The following is a 21,405-nucleotide window of genomic DNA, read 5'->3' on the forward strand; positions in this document are numbered from 1 at the left end:
AAGCACAGAGAGAGGATGGGATGAGATGAGATAAAAGCTTTCTGGAAGTTCTAATAATTATGCTAGGCTGTGAAATTTTATTTGAGGAGATAGACACAGTAACAATTACTTTTTGAGCTCCTAGTAATTACTAAAGCATTCCTTTCAGAACCACCAGGGAAACGAATTCATAGGTAACATGATTCAGGTCAAGTTTCCTGTACTTGCTAGAAGCAAATCTGAACCCTTCTCTTCCTCATTTCAGAACTCATAATTCTCAGTCACCAGCTAATGCCTCCGAGGGAGAGAAATGATTTGCCAAAGCACGCAAGAGAGAAAAATTATCTCAACAATAACTTCATCTTTGTCTCAGCATATTTCTTGGAGGTAGCATGAGTGATAATAAATTTTCTTAGTCATTTTTGTGGAACTTGCAGCCCTGTAATTATTATATTTCATAAAAAATTCACTTGCTAGAGGTGGAAACATCTCACATTTGGAGTAAAAGAAATAAATAAATGTGATTAAATATGGCCCAAATAAAGTTCTCAGGCTTGCATTAAACATTAAATTGCTCCTTGTCTAAAATAAAGTGAACTCTTATTAAAATAATCTGCACAAGTAAAGTTTAGAATAAATGCATATTAGAATACATAGAGCATTTACTGAAATTTTTCACATGCTAACACAATTCACATAAGTAATTATTTACATTCTTTTTCCCAAAGATACTCAGCATTAGATTTGAGTTAAACACCATGCCATTGAACATTAAAAGTTATAACAACATCCAAATCCTTAGAGTGTTATATTAAATCAATATTTCATAAATTATATTAGGATGTTATTATTTTTTTCATTTATATGTTTATAATTGATATATTTATCCATTTGTAAATTATGAAGTTTTATTTATTATAATATACAGATGTAATTGTATGTTAAATGACATGTCGTATATAATACATACAGATTTTTTAAAATCCTTTTGTACTTACACTTAATACCCAAGAAAATGGAGGCAGTTAATGAGCCCACGCAGAAAATACATGATATCACCATCATAAGACAACATGTTCCTAAACAAGGAATAGGGACAATAAAGTTGAGTTAGAAAAAGTAGGTGAAAGGGATGGGCCAGGATAAAACTAGACTGAGTGAAAGAAGGAATTAACCTTAGGCATTTCAACCACAGAATTTTTGACACCATGTAACTGTAACAGTAAAAAGAGAACTCAAACTCTTTGAAATGCAAGTTGTTACTTGGAATACATTTGATTGCAAAAATGTCAAATTGAACTGACATTTTTAATAACATACTTCTTTTACCTTTATATGTATATATGATGCCACAAACTTACTAACTAGTTATATGTATTCTTTCTCAAAATATTTTTGAGATTGTAGCAGATCAGGAAGCAAGCTTTTATTTTTGAAAGCAAAAATACTATGCATCTCCTCATCTCTTTTTAGTGTCACTTGAACATGATTGGTTCAAAGACATTTATATATATATTATTGCTTTCAGAGAGGAAATGAGAAGGAGAGAGAGGTAGAAACATCAATGATGAGAGAGAATCATTGATCAGCTGCCCACTGGGAATCAGGCCCACAACCTGGGCATGTGCCCTTGACTGGAATCCAACTCAGGACCCTTCAGTCCGCAGGGCAACACTCTATCCATGAGCCAAAACCAGTCAGGGCCAAAGACATTTCTTTTTAAACATATAGTTTTGGATGAGGAAGATTTTTCCCAGAGGTAATTTTGCAACTATTTAGGAAAAAAAAATGAAGATTTTGTAACTGGTTGTATTCTCAACACTAATCAGAGAAAAATAGACAAATTTATCTTTGTATAGTGGGGTAAGCTGAATAATGTACCAGCCCAAGATACCTGTGTTCTAATCCCTGGAACCTGTAAATGTTACCTAATGTGGCAAAGGAGACTGAAGATGTAATTAAGTTAACAAATGTAGGACAGAGAGGATATTCTGTTCCTCCATCTGGGCTCTTGTAAGTGAGAGGTAGGAGATCAAAGGGACAGCGCAGTACGATGATGGGAGCAGACATGATGCTGCTGGCTCTGAAGAGTGAGGAAGAAGCCAGGAGCCATGGAAATGCAGCTCTCGAGCTGGGAAAGAACAAGGGAAGGGATTGTACCCTGGAGCCTATAGATCAGTGGTTCTCAACTTTGGCTGCACATTAGAATCACCTGGGAATCTTTTTAAAATCCTGATTTCTGGGCCTCATCCTCCGGAAATTCTGTTTCTTTGTTATGGGGTGGGGCCACAACATTAGTAACAAAGAAACAGAATTTCCGGAGGATGAGGCCCAGAAATCAGGATTTTAAAAAGATTCCCAGGTGATTCTAATGTGCAGCAGAGGTTGAGAGCCACTGCTCTAGAGGGAATGCAGCCCAGTAAGACCCAGTTCAGACTTCTGGTCTCTAGTCCTGTAAGTTAATAAATCTGTGTTGTATTAAGCCCCTGGGTCTGTGGTAATTTGTTACATCAATAATAGGGAACTAATATAAATACTAAACTTAATAAAGACAGAACTGATTACTATAGCAGATAGCTCCAGGCTGATGAGATTTGACCAGTTTTTCAATGTCCATTTTCCCTTTATTTTGTAATATTTGTCAGACAATTTGCAAAGGAGTATTTATGCAGAAACTGAAATAATAAGAAATATGATTTTTTTCACTTATTTTCCAAATCCAGGAATTCTTTGGGGAGAGAGAGAGATAGAACTACACATTTGTCAAGTCCATTGCTCTTTTAACTTCATCTTTACTTATTACTGCTATTATTTATTTCATTTTTTTAAAATTTTATGGATCTCAGAGAGGAAGGGAGAGGGAGGAGAGATAGAAACATCAATGATAAGAGAGCATCATTGATCGGCTGGCTCCTGCACACCCCACACTGGGGATAGAGTCCGCAACCCAGGCATATGCCCTGACCAGGAATCTAACCATGATCTCCTGTTCAACCACTGAGCCACTCCGGCCAGGCTATTTCATTTTTTAATGTTAGCATAGCCTGCACATTATCATATTCTAAAATGGGTTACCTCATTAGAAAATTCACCTGGGCTCAATATGTAATGGGAAACAAAACATACACTGCACAGTCTTGGACCAAATAATTAGAACTGGTTACCTGAACATTTGGTGGAAGACTGGTGTTTCTGGGAAGGGTGTGGAGTTGGAGTGTCCCATTGAAGGGAGGTATAGAGATCTTCATCCTGCATGTCTGAAGGGCTTTGATAGGTGAGGCAGTCCGCACGAGAAGCTAAGACAAATAACTGCTTTTGTAGTCAGGAGCAGATTGGTGAAAGAACTGAAATTGGCTATTTTTACACACTGGTGGGAAAATCTGTTGGGGTTTAAGGAATAGAATAATGCATCTTCATCCAGAAAGTAGAAGTTTATGAAGTTTAATCCAAAGCACAACTTGCTAAAGAAGGAAATGAGAAAGGAACTGAACTCAAATGGCCACTGATAGAACCTGCGATTGGCCTGGTTTCTAAGATGTAGCAGATGTTTCAGGTGATAGCACTGAATTACTGTTAAAATGAAGAGAAGTGCAAAAAAAATGTACTTATATTTGTTATAGGACACAAAGCATGGGAATGACGTGGATAGCAAAGATACAAATGTAGCTCACTTTGGGCAATCCAGGGTGTAAGGAGTGTTGTTGGTCACTGTGTATCCTTAAATCAGAAAGCTAGGAAGAGCCCTAACCGGTTTGGCTCAGCGGATAGAGCGTTGGCCTGTGGACTGAAAGGTCCCAGGTTCGATTCTGGTCAAGGGCATGTACCTTGGTTGCAGGCACATCCCCAGTAGGGGGTGTGCAGGAGGCAGCTGATCGATGTTTCTCTCTCATCGATGTTCCCTGAAATAAATTTACACACTATTAGGTTAATGCAGTTGCTGTGAGAAGTAAATCTCAAAATATCAGTTTAACACAATAAAAGCTTATTTCTTGCTCACATAACATTCTAGCTTCAGTAATCCTGGTTACTCGGTAGTTTTCATTCAAATGGTGCCCAGATGCCTCCTGTCTTCTACTTCTAGCCATTGGAAAGGAGACAAGAAGGAGGCAAATCCACATCTTGAAAGCCATAACCTAGAAGCAACATATCACCTCCACATGCACTAATGTAACACCTGTGTTTGGATCTAAGGCTCGGCCTGATAAATGTAACTTTTGTCTGGCTGGCAAGCTTTCTGTGACAACTTCATTCTAGAAGGGAAGCATGAATTATTTAGTAGATAGATGGCTATTTCTGCCACATCCTGCAGCTATTGCACTGGTATTGAGAAATTTGATACTTTAATTATCATTGGTCATTTGTTCTTCTGGCTAAAGGTCATCTCTCAGTAATTTACAGTCTGCAAACCCCAACAGTCTGCAAAATTGCAATGTTCTCTTTTGTTTCAGTGTCTCACTGGATCCATCATTGATCTCTGCAACCGAGGGAAACAAATGGCTCTCAGGGGTATTCTAAGGGCAATTCATAAAGATGCTGTTTACGAACTTTTGATAAGGATTAAAGGAAGCAAAAAGAGGTTGTTGATGAAATTTTGTTAAGGATTTAAGGAAGCAAAAAAGAGGAGGTGATATATGCTTTGGGGAGCTGTTATTACCCTTCTGCCTAAGGGGTCCAGAGAAGGGTGTTTACTGACACTTTTGTGGCCTGAGAGAGAAAAGACCAGCATGGTAGACAGAGAGCCAGGGGAATAAACACTCTATGCATTCTCCCCTGTCACCTTCTGATCACTGCTCGCACCTCCCAGCGGCTGAATTTGCTGGAAGCCACAGGCCCAGTCTACCCTGATGATGCTGTTCATCTGAGCTCTGCCTCCAAGGCACAGAGTGGGGATAAGGAGAACTCAAGAGGCGAATGGAGGATATCCAGAAAGTTCTCCGAGTATTTTATATGACTTTCATGTGACCTGAGATTCTGATGTGAAAAATAATGTGACTTAATCAATGAAAATATTTCTGTCTTCAGGAGAAAAAAAAATTGTAGAAACCATAAACATACCAAATGTACATTAAGACTAATGTCAGGAACATAGTTCAAAGTGTTGCCGTTAATTTCTAGATTCTCTTAAATTTTATCAGCACTTCGTATTCTCTAGTAAATTTTTTTGGATCCATTGGGATCTCTTAATAGAAGATTAATATGAGACTCATTTTATATTTGATGTTTTTAATCATACTTATTTACTATTCATTAAGTACTGTTTCCAAGGGCTTTGATATGAATTATTGTGATTTTCACAACTCTATGATATTGGTGCTACTATTAACTTATTTGTAAATTGAGGCACAGAGAAGTCAAGTTATTTACTGGTTTGCTCATGTAGTGAGTAGAAGAGTTAGCATCTGAAACCAAGTGGTCTGATCACAGTACTTGTGCTATAGTCTGAGTTCATGTACAAAATGCTTTTGAGATGAGTGCCAAAAACAAACAAAACAAAACTAAAATCACCAAAGAATCTCTGTAAGCACAGTTTTATTGATTACATTTTTGCCATGCACTAAGATATTAGTCTTTGAAATTTTGTTGTACCATAGTGATGTATAAATATATACATATTTTCATTTGGGGGAGATAAAACATTAAAGTCCAGAGACATGACTGATTTTTAGATCTTTTTTGGAGTTATTAGTTTCTATTTGATTTCTCTAAATAAAAAGTAAAAAGTAGAAAAATAATGATACTAACCACAAAATGCCAAGATCTTGAGACATTTTAAGTGGAGGCAGAATCTGAGGTCTTTCTGTTATTCCTCCCTCCCCCCACCCCTCAAATAAAATCCTGTTCATTTATTGAAAGTATAAAACAAGATAAAGACTTACATATCTTTCAATGTTAGCATACAAAGCTATAAAAGTAATACACATTTATTGAGTGTTCATTACATGCTTGGTACTCTGCTCGATGCTTTATATAATCACATTAATAATCCCACACTTACCTATGAGTAAGGTAATAATATTAAACTAATTTTATAGACACACAAAAAAGCTGAGTTTGAAAGAGACTAAGTAACTTACAAAAGCCACATAGGGATTGAGTTCTAAAGTAATATTAGTTGAAATCTATGGCAGATGACATATCAGAATCAATTAAGGGAGCTTATTAAAAACACAGGGCTGTCTCCTTAGCCTTTCAGCATAACTATTTGTATTTGAACATCTAGTGTTTTCACAAACACCTCAGTTGAGAAGTTTGAGAATCATGTTTATAAATGTTATTAGCACTAATTTAAGAAGAAAGTGTACCTTCAGGGAAGCTGTGGCAAGGAAATGCAATTTTTGCCTGTTATCCCGTTAAAGGGTGCCTCTCCACATGTCTATAAATATTTCAGGAGTTACTCAGCATAGAACTGTCAGGAAAAGAGCTAGATAAAGTATTTTTACTTGCTGATCTGTCTCCTAGTCTATGGCCTTGATGAGAAGCATTTATTCATTTTTAAACTCCATCTGGTTTCTTGCAAACTTTCTTTTCCTTCTTTGCACAGAAAATTACTGCTGTTGAGTTTTACAAGAGGTAGATTTAGAATAGAAATTATATTTACATAGGGTTTTACTGAATTGATGCTTTGTAACGAACTATACACAATGAGAAGTCACTATTTTTTTCTGTTTCTCGTGAGGTAGGAACTGTGCTTGGTGCTGGGCATAGAATAGCAAACAGGAAATCCAAGGTGTATGGAGTTTCTGATATAGTTAGTACTCTGAAGTTTTATGCTATGTTGTAGAACTGTGAGGTATATAAGCTAGGTATTATCCTAGCCCCGTGGTCGGCAAACTGCGGCTCACAAGCCACATGCGGCTCTTTGGCCCCTTGAGTGTGGCTCTTCCACAAAATACCACGTGCGGGCGTGCACGTACAGTGCGATTGAAACTTTGTGGCCCATGCGCAGAAGTCGGTATTTTTTGGAAGAGCCACACTCAAGGGGCCAAAGAGCCGCATGTGGCTTGAGAGCCGCAGTTTGCTGACCACTGTCCTATCCTATATACTAAAACCCTAATAGGCAAATTGACTGAACAGCAGATCAACTGGTCACTATGATGTGCACTGACCAGCAGGGGGCAGATGCTCAAAGCAGGAGCTGCCCCCTGGTTGTCAGTGCATTCCCACAGGGGAGCACCACTCAGCCAGAAGCCAGGCTCCTGGCTGGTGAGTGCAGCGGCAGTGGCAGGAGCCTCTCCCACCTCCACTGCAGGTGGGTGGTAAGGAGAGAGGGGTCCCAGGCTGTGAGATGATGCAGGCCGGGCTGAGGGAACCCTACCCCCCGCCCCCCGCAGTGCACGAAATTTCATGCACCAGGCCTCTAGTTTTAAATATGAGAAAATGGAAGTTAAAGAGACTACATAATTGGCCCATGGTTGTACTTCAGATAATCACACCATCTAAATTATTCTTCTGATTCCAAGATTCATATTTTTCCCACTGCCTTGTGCTGTCTTTCAAACTTGGGTATTTTATATGGTTCTGAAACTTAAATATTTTGCATAGCTTAAGTCAACTAAGTCCAAACCTTTCTTGTTCCAATTGAAAATATATGTGTGTTTAGGTCTGAAGATACAGTGAATAATACAATGTTGAGATAATTAAGAATGGAAGACAAGGAGACAGAAATTAATAGAAAAAGCACAATTGGAAACAAAAGATCAACTCACAGACTAGCTTCTGGATGTACAAAAAAGGGACCAAGTTATCCCTTTGTATAAAGAGATATATAAAGAGGGGACTATGTGGTGCTGGTAGGAAACATAATGACTCCAAGGGGAATAAAGGAAGAAATAAGTAATTTTATGGCTAGTGATTCTTTCATCCAGATCTTTTATTATACAATCAAGCATTTGTCTGTGACAACCTCCCCATCTCTTTGCATTAAAGTAGTTTGGCCACCTTTGCCATGCCTGCCTTTTTATCACACATTAAATAATGTCTGTTCTTGCAGAAGCTAGGGTGAATTTTCCCATTATGAAAATAAGCACAATTCATATTTTCTTTTGCATTTTCAGAAAGCTCAAACCTGTGAATGAAAAAAGTAGACATGAGTTCCTTTGAAAGCCAAACAATCAGCAATAAAACCCCGTGTACAATTTTGTTACATAAAGTGGAGATAAAATTGTGGGAAAAGAAAGTTACAAACAACATTCAGTTCACTGAGAGACTGCCAATCTGCTTGGGAGTATAAAGTTGTCCATTTGAATAGGTCAATAATGATTTAAAATAGAATAAGATTAAATAGCAAGTGAACAGTAGTTACAGAGTAGTCCAGAGAAAGAGATGGCTGGGAATCTGAAGCAATTGGAAAGGCTTTATCTTTTTACCTTTTATAGAAGATAATACCTTAGTTTTGTCTTGAAGGAAGGGTAGGATTTAGATGAGCTTCAGACAGCAATTAGCTGCACAGAATGGAAATGAGCTCATGGAAAAGTAAGTTGATTAAATATTTTTGAAATAAAGGTTTATGTTACTAGTATAAGATAGCAGATATAAGACAGCACACTATATTGTATTAACTTGTTTATATTCTCTGCTACACTGCTTATGAGAGGAGGACAAAATGCACATTTATTAATTCATTTGTCAAATATCTATAGGATGCCTACTATGTGCCAACGTTTGTTTTTTTTCCTGTGTTGATGATAGAGTGGTTAAAGAGACAAGGTCCGTTCTACTGGGTTACTTGCTTAATAGTTGGGGGATACTGATTTGTTGAAAGAACAGAGGGAACACCAGTTTGCTTGCAATATTGTGAATGAGACAGCAGGTTATAAGAGATCAAGGTCTATGGAAAGACTTGCTTGCAGTTGAAGTATCCTTGTCTCCTACTCATAGAAGATACCTAATAAATATTTGTAGATAAACTAATTAAAAATGTGAGTAATAATCAGATTGTATAAATTTTGGTTAATGAGTTTAACTTTTAACGGGAGAGACATTGCAGTTTTGATATACAAGATAAAAAATGGTGTTGAGACTGAAGATTGGAAAGCCACATGAAGGAACTCAATGCAATTGGCTTCTTTGATTGGATTATTTGCAGACTGATGGAGCCTACGACAAGGACATCAGAACCACCTTGTAAACGATGATGAGTCTGATTCCTGGAGACCCCTAGGGTGCAAGAGTAGGTACGTGCTACAGAAAAGTCAAAAGAATCCATGAATAACTTTCAACCACAAAATAACAAGGATAATTTTCTTTTAAAAATATATGAAGAAAATTAGATTAAGCTAAAAAAAAAGACATAAACTGTTCTAATAGTAAAGTGGTCAGTAGAAATGAATGAGAAAAAACATTGGGAATAGAGGTGGATTGTGACTTAGATAAAGAACAGAGGAATGGGATGATACAAAAAGCAGGATTGTCTTACTACCAGTGTTCTCTTGTTAGGATTAGGGTGTAAATTACTCAGCTTCTGCTTACATAACCCACAGTAAGGTATAGAACTACCTCCCAACTTATCCAACTTATAAGTCACTTGTACCCAAGTGGATAGAGTATCTTGGGAATAAAAATTGCTGTATTCTGAGTGCCCAGTGACTTACATATTTTTGGAGGGAACTGAGCCATCTTCCCACTTCCAGACTTTATTGACGTTCTGGCGGGACAGTCCTACCCAACGAATTAATCCAGTCCTGGATTTGATATATTCCTGTTGCAAACACAGATAAAAATAATGGTCAGAAAGCTTACACAGTTCTTTTATTTTTCACCATTATCTTTATTTTCTTATTACAGCTTCCTGAATTCAGGTGTGTGCCAATTTATGAAAACCTAAGCTGAACCAAATTCTTCACCATAGAATCACTTTGTTCACAAAAAAAGGCTTGAAAACTTAAAGAAAACAAACAAAAATTTTAAAAGTTCTAGTAACCACTACCCAACTTTTGCCCCTATTAACCTTCCTTTGAGGGTTTCCTTCATGCACGTTTGTTCCTTCAGCAGCACTCCGGCACCTGCCATGGAGGCTTATAAGCCCTGGCCCACTGTGTTGTGACTCCCGGCACCAGGAGGGGACCCATGCTCGCAAAACTCCATCAGGCCTAATCACCTGAGACCAGTTCTGGGCAGCTCAGTGCACACAGCTCAGAGGGGCCTCTGGTGGCAGAGGGTTCCTTGACCTAGAGCTCTGGAGTGGGGCCCTAAAGACACCTAGGAGTTCACTTCACCACGAGACAGAGAGCATGGAAGGATAGAGGGAACAGCTCTGCAGAGCTGGAGAGGTGGAGAGGACCCAGTGAGTGAAGGGAGGGCTGAGGCATTAGTGGGGGCTGGAAGGCAGGCTAGAGGAGGTGTCCTAGCTGGAGACAAGCTTGGTGGGTGATAGAAGCCACGCTTACAGGGCCTTAAATGCTCAGCCAGGTATCTAGTCTTTCCCCAAAGAGCAATGGAAGGCCCAGAAAGTTTTGTTTTTAGTAAAAATTTTCAAACAAACAAAATTAGAGGAAATAATATCATGAACTTTCATATACCATCACCAACATTTAGTAATTGTTAGCATTTTTCCATACTTCCTTCACTGCTGTTTTATTGCTATCAAACTATTTTAAAATAAATTGCAGATATGAACAAAGTTCACTCCTAAAGTGTGACTTCAGTATGACTCTAATAAATAAGGACATTTTGCTATATAGCTGCAACTCAGAGTTTTGAGGACACTAAGTTAACACTAACATCATAGGTAATAATCAGCCCACATGTAATTTCCCCCCAAAGTGTCTTTGTTAAAACTGGGAGGCAATCCAGGACCACACGTTGCACTTGAGCTGTCCGTCAAACTTGAACCTCTGACTCGCCCCTTCTTTTTATGACATTGACCTGTGAAGGGACCCGTTGTCCTGCAGAAAATTCCTCCTTCCAGATGTGTCTGTTGCTTCCTTGTGGTGTTGCTGGACTTGTTCCTCCACTCCCTGAATTTCCTGTACACTGAAGTTAGTGTATGGGCTTCAGACGTTCAGGATAAGCCTTTGGGACAAGGATACCGAATCGGTGAGGCTCACAAGGGTTTTAAAACCAGGCAGAATGGGCAGATGGGCAGCATCTGGCTTTAAGTGCACATGAGAGGGTCTCGCTAAAAAGCTGCTTCTGATTCATTCAGCAGGTTTATCTGGGTAGTGAGGCCTGGCTGGGCTGCTGGTCTGAGGCCCACATTGGGGAGCTCAGAGAGGAGGGAGAGGAAGGATGGGGAGGAGGGGACACCTTCAAGGTCAGCGTGTGCTCCTCCCCTACTGCTGGGCTGAGAGGTGGGCGTGGTGTCAGATCCAGGACAGTCAATGCTGTCATAGTCTTCATGTCTCCAGCGACACTCCAGGAAATGGCTTGTCCCAAGGTGCCAGAGGGATGGCTCAGCACCTCTGAAACCTCAGGTTCTCAGAGAGAGAGCACGCTCCTGGGTAGGTCTTCTGGAGTGGTGGCCTCAGCTTCCCCCACTGGATGGTGCTCCTAAGTCTTGGCCTTGGGGGCCCTGAGGGCCTGGCGGAGGCGCTGAAGTGGGAGAGGAAGGAAGCGGGGAGCAGAAAAGGCCAAGGCTGTCGCCTCCCAGCCTGCAAAGGGGCCTCCAGTAAACAGGAAGGCCTGGTGGCTCCATGGTGGGGGGCTTTGGAGGGGTGAGTCCAGAGCCCGCCTGGGCCTGAGCAGCCTGGAGCACAGAGCTTCCTTGCTGGGGCTGCAGACTCAGAGAGGTGGTCTGGCTGTCCCAAGTCACACAGCGGGGCAGGGGAACAGAGCCTTGCCTGCCTCTCCTGCTTCTGCCTGCTTCCTGGGGTTCTGGTGTGGGGTCCCCTGATCCTGTTGCCGACCATGGTTCAGAGGGTGTGGATGAGTCTCACTTTTGGGGGCCTCAATTTCCCTTTTTATGAACTCAGAGCCCTTACAACTGACTCAGAGTTTCAAGACTCCTGACCCAGTGGAATTCTTCTGCCTCCAAGGTGGTCTTCAGGGTCCCTCAGACCTTGGGAGTGGGTTTTACCCGGAAGGCCAATATCCCCAAGAGGCAACAGGCACCGGGCCATTCCCATGGGCCAGGCACTATTCTAAGCAATGGGCCTTTGAAACTTCCGTGCGCTGCCCTGGCCAGCGTGGCTCAGTTGGTTGGGCCTTTGTCCCGTGCACGGAAGGGTCATGGGTTCGATTCCCAGTCAGGGCACATGCCCAGGCTGCAGGTTCTATGCTGGGTCTCAGTGCCTACGAGAGGCAACTAACTCCACAGTTCTTTAAAGGCACAAAGACAAAGCTTCGTTATAACACCCTGGACCGCAAGAAAGTTAGATTATATTCTATGTTAATATCACTTAACTATATTTGATATTTAGAATTGTACCAAGTTCACTTATTAGGGAATGAAAAGTAAAAAAAAACCCAAACATGTTGATATTTACTGAGCTTGATAACGTTCTTAGAATTTCACAAACCACAAGGCATGAGAAAAAAATTTGTGTGTGTGGTTTTTTAAAGTCAAATTTTTCACTTCAGATTTTTCTCCTTATGATTTAAAAATATTTGGCATGGGAATCTCCTTACCAGAATGTTCTGGCTGGCAATCTTCAGCAGAGTGGCATTCATGTTGGCACAGTACTGCTTACTCTCTTCCCAAGTCAGGTTGTGCCTGAAGAATCCATAGCAATTACCTTCATAATATCTCCAATTTTTGTCACATGGGCTGTCTTTATGGCCTTAAGGAGAAATCAAGCATAGGAATCCTTTTATTCTAAGTAGGACTTACTTTTCCTATAAATACAATGTTTCCTACAGATAGCATTACAGAAATACTCTAGGGTAGGAGAGGTGAGGTTACCAAATCATACTTACTGAAACTGTCCTTCTGCTCTGATGGTTTCATTAAATCTTGGCAGAACTGGTTTGCTAATAATTGTTGCAGAATTCCTGAGAGATTTTTATTCTCAATTTGTAGATAGTTTTGTTGTGTGACAGCTAGATGTAAAAATTAGTTAATAATTTGTAATAAGGAGAATAAAGATAATGCAAGGATCTTTCAATAAACTAATTTCACTAGGGTTATCAATCTATGAAGTGTTTACTAGACCAGTCATTTTCAACCTTTTTCATCTCATGGCACACATAAAGTAATTACTAAAACTGAGGCACATAAAAATATTTTTTTTTGCTAATCTGACAAATAAAAAGGGTATAATTTTGATTCATTCACACTGGATGGTTATTGTTGTGTGATGTTGTCATTTTTTTTTAATTTGACAATCTAAGGGAAGTCAGTGCCCCTGACTAAGTAGTCAGGTATTGCATGTTTTAAACATTCTTGTAGCACACCAGTTGAAAATCACTGTATTAGATACACATGAATAAATGAGCGCTGAAAAGAGATCGAGGCAAAAGGGAGGGGCGTAAAGAACAAATTAAGAACTAAGAAAAACTGACAGGGTTATTCAGATAATAAGTGAACTATTTGAAGGAATTAATAGCAAATAAGAAAATGCCATGATCAAATCGCATTCCCACAGCAGTTGTTTTGAAAGTTTCCTTAAATACAGATTTCTAAGTGGATTTCATGTAGGCGAATAAATTCTGTTGTTTTGTTTTTCATGCATTACCAAAATATCCATTTATTTAAAAATGCATATTAATTCATTTTATGCTAAAAGTACTGGGATATTCAGGTAAATAAAAAATGTTGAATGGAAGATTCTAAAATATCTTATGAAAAAATAAACAGGAACACAAACAAACAACTACACAGATAATACTATGGCATTGGAGGGCTTTTAGATTTATAGGGAAAATAGAGGGAATAGAATGAACAAAATCTCAGGTGAGGGACAGGGTTTATTTGTGAAGTGGAGAAAAGTCCTTGTTGGCAGGATCTTAAGATATGCAGGAGAATGGAAAAAAGTTTCAAAAGATAGCGTGGAAATATACTGAGGAGAAACTTAAGAACCGGTCTAAAATTCTTGAAAATAAGTTTTAACTCAAAAGAAATCTAAAGATGATTTTAATCAGGAGAGAAAGTTCAGAGTTCCCTTTTCATGAGAATATCATGGCAGCGGTGGCTAGAATAACTGGAGTAGTGACAGATAGACAAATACGGACAGTTAAGCTCAGTGGCATACACCAGGACCCTCAGGCATTGCCTTTCTCAGATGCAATCGTTGAATGAGTCAACACTTACACATTATCCCCAGAGCCACGAGTCCAACAACCAGCCCAATGCACAAGACCAGCAGAATCAAAGCCATTACCCGCCACAATGACGAGGAAGCAGGGTCAACTGTGGGCATACAATAAAGATGTCAGGGAACAGGTGTGGGCATGGGTACCGGGCAGCGACACTCCTGGCCCTGCCCTCTCAGGATTTTTTTCAGTGATGTAAACAGCATCATGGGCAGATCTTGCCATGCTCCCTTGGTGATCACCAACAGTCAGCACAACCCACCCCCACTCCATACCTCCATTCCCGTCCTCAGAGCACGTCTCTCTGAGTCCAAATATAACTCACACTCTGTGTGTTTGTCTCTGTTTTGTTTTGTGGTCATCCCCATAAGTAACTGCTTTAATGAGCAAGACCTAGAGAATCACACCCATTTGCTGACATGTTAAAAAAATGGGGTTTTCAAACATTCCCCTCCTTTACCCTCATGGTTTCTAGTCCCTCTGACATTAAACTCTGTAAGCATAAAGTAATGTTCCTTGCTTGTATCTTTTCTTGTTTGCTGCCTAAACAAGTCTATCTGAATCTATGTGGATAGTATTCAAATGCTATAGGAAAATAAGGCCATTCAGGAAAATAAAACCATACATGCTATACTAGTTAAAAAAAAAAGAAAAGAAAACTAGAGTTGACCCACTCATATAATTAATTTTCAAATGGCTTGCTCTGGGTATTCTTACCTGAGGTGAGAGCTGGCTTGCGAGTCTTAATATTTAAGGTGATGTATCCATCTTCATCCTGCATGGTTTCCTTTGCACTGCAAGTGAGCTCAGGGTCCAATGACTTTGCAAAATGTAGTGTCCACTTTTGTTATTTCTGTGTCTGTCAGTCTGTGATCCTCCTCTCTCTCATAAGGTGGAGCCATGAGTTGGGGATGTGTGGGTTTTTGTGTGTTTTTTTTCTTTCCATTTTTTTGTTTTGTTTTTTCTTTCCAGGAAGCCCTTTCATAGCTGCTTAGAGATACATGGACCTTGAACATAAAAACGCAAAAATAATAATAACTTGTTGAAAGGAGTAGATAGCAGCATTTGTTTCTCGTTTCCTTATCTTCAACTCTAAATGGAGGGATATCCCATCATGTGTATCCTTTCAAAGAACAAAAGTTCATGCTTGATCTTAACCCTAACAAAGTCTGGATCACATTGTTAAAATAAACTACTTTCTGATGAGAATTCGGGGGCAAAACACCAGTAAATATATAGTCTATCCTATTGTGAGGAGAAAAAGCTAATATCACTTGATCAAATATGGGCTTAGTTAGATATTTCATGGTCTTATGTTAGAAGGAGCCATTTCTAATTATGACCTAGAATTCAACCAAATACTTGCATCTTTCTCAAATGAAATTCTTCAGAAATTCAAGGACTCCACATGAGGCAGGCATCATATTTCTTAGGTTTAGACATCAAAGGACAACATCAAATAAAGTGAAATAATGCAGAGTTAGTGACTTAATGTGTTATTACCTTTCATTAATGTTTGCATTTTCAAGCGAATTTCCAGGAATGGAAAAATCCTAATTCTATGAAATAATGTAATATTAAGCACAGTGGTGCTATACTTGAAGAGATATTTTTTTAGAGAAGAAATGTATTTCTAGTGTCCTTTACATCCTATATAATAAAACCCTCATATGCAAATTGACCAAATGGCGGAATGACTGGTGGCTATGAACTGACCACCAAGGGGCAGACGCTAAATGCAGGAGCTGCCCCATGGTGGTCAGTGTGTTCCCATAGGGGGAGTGCCACTCAGCCAGAAGCGGGGCTCACAGCTGGCGAGTGCAGCGGTGGTGGTGGGAGCCTTCATGGCAGCACTAAGGATCAGCAAGCCGAGCAGTAGGAAGCAGTAAGCAGGTGGGTGGTAAGGAGGGAGGGGTCCCGGACTGTGAGAGGGCACAGGCCAGGCTAAGGGACACCCCGATCCCCAGTGCATGAATTTTGTGCACCAGGCCTCTAGTCATAATATTTATTCCACACATTTAACTTTTATCATAACAAAATTTTAATGTTAATTATTTCTCAAAAAATAACTTAGTTTTATTTAAATGTATTGAAGTCTTATAATGTCTAGCATATGAGCAGTTTACTTAATCTGTCCCATTCTTTAGTCATTTTTGGAACAAGAAGTAGAATCCTCTATAATAAAAGTCCAGTGACAGAAACGGCAGAAAGACCAGAATGACCAGAGACCAGAACCACTGTGACCCCTTGCCCTGGCTGGCCCCACTCTCCAGCAGGGAGCCCACCCCAATCAGGGGCATGGCTGGCCTGCAAACCACCCTGGGCCCCTTACCCTGGCTGGCCCCAGCCCCTAGTGGGGACCTTTACCCCAGTCAGGGGCATAGCCGGTCTGCAAACCACCTGCGGCCACTGCCCTGGCTGGCCTCCCCCCAGCAGGAACCCCCACTCCAATCAGGGATGTGGCCAGCCTGAAAACCACCCTCAGCCCCTCACCCCCTAGCAGGGACCCCCTCCCTGATCGGGGGGTGGGTGATCCCTTGCCCCTGCTGGCCTTGCCCCCCAGCAGGGACCCCCAATCTGATCTGGGGGCCCCTATCAGGGAAGGCCAGTCAGCCCCCACCCTGGCACCGGGCCTCTATCCTATATAATAAAAAGGATGATATGAAAATTGACCTTAACAGCAGCACAACCAGAACTACCTCTCGACCAGTCACTATGAGGTGCACTGACCACCTCTTGGTCCTTTTCCCCAGCCAGCAGGCTCCAATGGTGAACAGAAAACTGGGGTGGGTGATGGTGGGGGGTGGGGTCAGCTGCAGGTAGCCAGGGAAGATGGCCCTTATCGCAGGCCAGGTCTAGGGACTGTACCCGTGCATGAATTTCATGCTCCAGGCCTCTAGTTAATAAATAAAATAGTAAAAAATTGCCTGTCTGCTCACACTGATGATACAGATAAGTGAGGCTACTGCTGCCTTCGTGTGACATCCAGATCTCCCACACATTTAACTTTATAAAATGGATTTTTAATTGTCCTTTTAGCTTAAATGAAAGTATTTATAAGAACAACCATAGAAAGCTAACTGCTATGCTTACTAGAAAAATATTGGTGAGGTTTCTATCTACTTTGTCACTAGGTAGTTCTTATATATTTTTGTTAAAACTTCAGGGCCAGAAAAGCTACTCTTCTTCTGAAACTATTAGGCATTTTTCTTCTTAATTATCTTATTTCTATTCTTTTTTCGCTTGATAGTGTTAGACTTTACTATTCAATATCGTAATTACATAGGATCTCATGGAAGATATTTTGTTTATTCATTTTCTAATTAGCACATCTTGTATACATATATTTTTCTTCCTGTTATCTCCTTCACTCTGAATTCTTTGTTGATTCACATAAAATAATCTTTTATTTTAAAATTTCTTTCCATACACACCTCAAACTATTTTGAGAAGAGGTGTAAAGAATAAACAAAACAAGCATGAAAGGCCTTGCTGATTTTAAAAACTTGAACTTAGCATGATTTGAGTATTTTCACCAAAACCCAATCCTTAATAAAATATCCCACTTTAACTAAAAGTCAAATTCAATAATGTTCCCAAAATTAAATAATCAAATTTTTAAAATTCCCAGACCTATATTTGTCACTGAGTTTCTTATCTCAGTTATACTATTCATTGATTCGCAGTCATAAGTAGAGTAATTTCAGATAATTATTCTACCATTTATCCACCTCTGTTTCTGTTTCTGAGTAACTTCGTTTCAGCCAAAGTGGACTCCTCACTCTTCCTAACATTGATCACCCCAGTCTGCCACCACAGCCTGAGAATGTTTGACTTTCCCTCTCTTCTATTGCCCACATCTACTCACCTACCATGTCATGAGGTTTTCTTCTCATCTATCTCTTCTCTTTTTCAGTTTTTTTTTCTGACACTGCCTTACTTTAGTGTTGTTTTTTTCCCCTAAAATATACAGAAACACTGAAAAATAATTGTGCCCAAGTGACAGAAAGAAGAGTGTGGAGGTTATGGTTCAAATGGCATCTTTTCAATAAAGCATGACTCTGTTCCCTTAATAACCATGTAGCTAACTTCTGAAAATTTACAGTTAAATTAAATCAAATATGTAAATGAAGATGGATGGACATTTGGAAGCACTTATAATTCTTGTAAACATTTTCTTGTTCAATTAACAGACACTTTAAGAAGGTATGAAACATAACAATTAGCTTGCTTTGTCAGAGTTACCATATTCTCTAGGTCTTAGCTACTTGGCTTAATTATAAAAATATTCCATTTATTCCTTTTGTAAACCACCAGGAATGTGCTGGTCTTGAGTTTGATCCATGAGTTCTCAAAACTGTACATTAACACTAGAAGTAGGTAAAGCTGAAATAGGGTAACATTAAACCTCAGAGGATATTTATTTGCTATATCTTAGCTTCTGGATTGTAATTCATATTGTTTTTTTGAAACTTCAATTACTCTAGCCACAGACTAAGGGTCTTATATTTAGATTTATGTTTCATTAAAATATATTTGCCTTTATTTTTATTCCCCAAGCATGGCTTGGCGGTGTTAAGTATACGCTAGTTGAGTACAGAGACTCTCAGGGTCAAAGGAACTCCTGATAACATTTAGTGTTAATTCTGCTTTCTTGCTATACATATCCTATAAATACAAGCTGAGTTACTCAGCAACAGTTAATCAGAGAACTGCAGGAAAAACAAACAGATGTAATAAACTTCCCCTCCCCTTTTCCAAAATCCAGGGGCTTTTCTAGATATCTCTTAATCACACTACAAGGCATGTTATTGCCATATTTTATTTTTGTTTGCATATTTTATTGTTCCCTCTTTTCATAGTTCAGGAAACTGGAAAAAAAAACCAAACAGACACCACCCTGAAAAAATAGTTCTTTAGTCCAAACAGCCTTATGAGTTTGAATTTGTAATAAAAAAACCTTTATTTGTTTAATATTTTAGAGATTAAGAAGCACTTTTCCATAAATTACCTTTTAGTTTAAAGCAAATATTTAAGTAATGTTCATTTTGTTTCAAACACTGACATTGGTGAATATTCATGGAGAAAGTCATGGTACTAGTCCTTATGGAGCATAAAAATCTTAGATTTTTGCTACCTAACCTTTATTTTTCAGTATTTAGAACAACTTCCCTCATCACACCACACACCAGCCCACATTCTTGTCCCTACAGAAAAGCTTCTCTCTTTTCTGTAGCACTTATAACTATCTGGCACACAGAGTCTCCCTAGATATTTAAATTTTTTGTAATTATCCCCTCAAGAGAGTATTCCGTGACTCTAAAATAGTGACTGACATACAGCAATCATCCAATAGATATGGTGAAAGAAAGAAAGAAAGAATGAATGAATACATACGTACATACATGTACAATGGGCATTTTCATTCTACATGTAAAAAGAGAAGTTTAAGGAATCTTGCGACTTTTCTATTTTCACACTTCTTATAAAAAGTAGTACCATCTACCTCCACATTCTTTCCACTACAGTATGATGGATTTTAAATTTAGTCCAGACTCCATTATCTATGCTGATAGCTGAAGAATGAGTACAACACACTAGGATCCCAATGACAAGTTGTAGATTCAACAAGAAAGGAAATTAGTGGAATGCATAACATCGTGGATAAGACTGATCAATGTATAATGGTGGCTAGTAGATGTGTAAAAGAAAAAGACAAAAAGAATATAATGTTGACTACTATGAATGCTATAAGAGTGTCTCTAAACTGAAAAATGTAAAGAAACTGAGCATTTTAAAGTTGGTGATATCTTTTTATGGTCTTTTAAATGTTTATAACCTTTAAGCTAATCCTTCAGTGCATTTATTGGTGATATCCTATTCCCTCTCAGTCTTCTGCCTTAAAATTGTTGGTTCAACTTTTACTTACTAACCTTTTACACAAATTAAATGCTGTTTATTTTTTTTTCATTTTGAAAAAGCTAAGATTTCCTGTTATGAAATCCTGTTGATCTAGGATTTGAATCAATCAGTCTGTCTTCATCGTCCTTTATTTTAATCAGGATATTGTATTATGCTTATTGGATGAATATACATTTCAAAATAAATTCCATCCTATACTCATCCTCTGGCTCCTCCTTGTGGCCAGTTCTTCTCTTTGCTTTTATCTTGACTTTCTTTATGCCTTTTATGCCTCCAAATTTAATTTTTACTTTTCTTCATCCCTTATGCCTTTGATGCCTCCAAATTTAATTTTTACTTTTCTTCATCCCTTCTTGTAAATATTTTTGAAGATAAATTTTAAGAATCAGTTATGTTGAATGTTGCTTGTAGGCTAAGATGAATCCTCAGAAACAGCTTGTGAATGTGTTACTGTGGAAGTTAATGGTGACTTGGAAAAAAGCATTTTTATAAAAAGTGAGGGGAAAAGACTGATTAGTGTGGGCTCAGGAAAAGTAGGAAGAAACAGCAGGAATAGGCAGCTTTTTAACACTTTTATTGTTAAGAGGATTAGAGAAATGAGGTGATAGTGTGTAGTGTGTGTGAGGTGGGTGAACAAGAGATTTTCTGCTTATTTTTAAAATAGAAGATATCACATATTTGTAAGTTAAGATGACTCAACCAGCTGAAAAAAATAATGATCCCAGAGACAGAAAATTATAAGTTAAAAATCTTTGAGTAGATAGATGGAATGGATTTCAATGTACAGATAGGAATGAACATAGATAAGAGTTTGTACAATTTAACCATGGAAAATGGTTGAAAATGATATTATCATGCATACAGATGTAAATGTTTTTGTATATTTGGTCAGTGAAACAGAGAAAATGCAGTTTTAATAGCTATCCATTTCTTCTCAATGCCCCATTGCGCTCTCTCTCTCTCTCCCTCCCTTTCCTACACACACACACACACACACACACACACTTGAATTTCTTAAGCCATCAGCCAGGTGTGGGTGGTATTTAACTATACAGCTCTCAGTACATGTGACTACACACTCCATCCTGTTTTAGTATGTGTATCTGCTTGATATCTAATATAGGTGAGTATAAACCACATCCAATGTGTCCATTCAGAATTAGCTTACCTTATCTTTAACACATGTAAAGAGGACACCTGACCCTTTATTGAAACCTTGCGAATCAGGATTTCTTGCATAAAACCACCACTTCTGCACTGATTCCAAACACCACTTCTTTGCTTCATAGTATGAAACAATAATGAAAGCCGTTTGGA

At 38.9% G+C, this 21,405-nt stretch overlaps 2 protein-coding genes across 3 annotated transcripts in view; both read right to left on the bottom strand.

The window, feature by feature from the left end:
* The window catches only part of CLEC9A (C-type lectin domain family 9, member A), a 15,470-nt gene extending 12,236 nt beyond the window's left edge, over nt 1–3,234 (bottom strand). The window contains exons 1-2 of the mRNA XM_005871348.2: nt 3,144–3,234; nt 978–1,058 (exon numbers count right to left, since the gene is read on the bottom strand). Of these exons, the coding sequence (XP_005871410.1) occupies nt 978–1,058; nt 3,144–3,234 (172 nt within the window). The remainder of the gene's footprint in view (nt 1–977; nt 1,059–3,143) is intronic.
* Nucleotides 3,235–7,831: 4,597 nt separating this feature from the next.
* Nucleotides 7,832–15,139, bottom strand: CLEC1B (C-type lectin domain family 1, member B). Of its 2 annotated transcripts, XM_005871342.2 has the most exons (6): nt 14,884–15,136; nt 14,165–14,263; nt 12,832–12,954; nt 12,544–12,695; nt 9,570–9,676; nt 7,832–8,044 (listed from the first exon to the last, which is right to left on the bottom strand). In XM_005871342.2, the coding sequence occupies exons 1-6, from the start codon at nt 14,945–14,947 to the stop codon at nt 7,900–7,902; spliced, it is 690 nt and encodes a 229-aa protein (XP_005871404.1). In that variant the 5' UTR covers nt 14,948–15,136; the 3' UTR covers nt 7,832–7,899. The 2 variants fall into 2 exon arrangements, with proteins under 2 accessions (XP_005871404.1, XP_014399302.1); XM_014543816.1 differs by lacking the exon at nt 14,165–14,263 and having other exon boundaries at nt 14,884–15,139.
* Nucleotides 15,140–21,405: the final 6,266 nt, after the last annotated feature.

Source organism: Myotis brandtii, unplaced genomic scaffold (genome assembly GCF_000412655.1).
Source record: "Myotis brandtii unplaced genomic scaffold, ASM41265v1 scaffold337, whole genome shotgun sequence".
NCBI classification, from domain to species: domain Eukaryota; kingdom Metazoa; phylum Chordata; class Mammalia; order Chiroptera; family Vespertilionidae; genus Myotis; species Myotis brandtii.